This window comes from Apaloderma vittatum, unplaced genomic scaffold (assembly GCF_000703405.1).
Source record: "Apaloderma vittatum isolate BGI_N311 unplaced genomic scaffold, ASM70340v1 scaffold16315, whole genome shotgun sequence".
Classification (NCBI taxonomy): Eukaryota; Metazoa; Chordata; class Aves; order Trogoniformes; family Trogonidae; genus Apaloderma; species Apaloderma vittatum.
In genome coordinates this window covers 6,310-6,768 of record NW_009716687.1, presented here as the reverse complement: position 1 = coordinate 6,768, position 459 = coordinate 6,310, and the positions used below count along the sequence as shown (strand labels likewise).

The following is a 459-nucleotide window of genomic DNA, read 5'->3' as shown; positions in this document are numbered from 1 at the left end:
GTCCCCTCCCACCGGCCCCAAAGCGAGCGGCTGCAGCCCAGACCCAACCCTCAGCAGCAACACCAAGGGCAGAGAGCTGTGGAGGAAGGTTTCTTGCTTTCCCCAGGTGCTGCCAGGCTGCACCTAAACCAAGAACGTGCTCTCACGGGCTGTTAAAAATATTAAGCTCTCAGGTGTGCCAAACGACGTAACACGCACGACAGGCATGAGATGAGGCTCAAAGGATCCGGACACTGGGAAAGAGGAATTCACTGAGCGGGGGCTGCAGCCCTGGAAGAGCTCACTGAGGAAGCTGGCAGCCTCCACCACCAGAGGCTTTTGGAATTTCGCTGGACAAAGGCACAACCAACCTAATCTAGTATTTCACAGAGTCACAGAATGTTGGGGGTGGGCAGGGAGCTCTAGAGATCATCCAGTCCAATGCCCCTGCCAGAGCAGGGTCACCCAGAGCAGGTCACA

General features: G+C 56.6%; 1 protein-coding gene across 1 annotated transcript in view; it reads right to left on the bottom strand.

Annotated features, from left to right (window-relative positions):
* The window catches only part of E2F4 (E2F transcription factor 4, p107/p130-binding), a gene marked incomplete at its 5' end in the record, with an annotated part of 7,987 nt that overhangs the window by 2,737 nt on the left and 4,791 nt on the right, over window positions 1-459 (bottom strand). Inside the window, one exon of the mRNA XM_009869647.1 lies at window positions 253-355. Within this exon, the coding sequence (XP_009867949.1) occupies window positions 253-355 (103 nt within the window). The remainder of the gene's footprint in view (window positions 1-252; window positions 356-459) is intronic.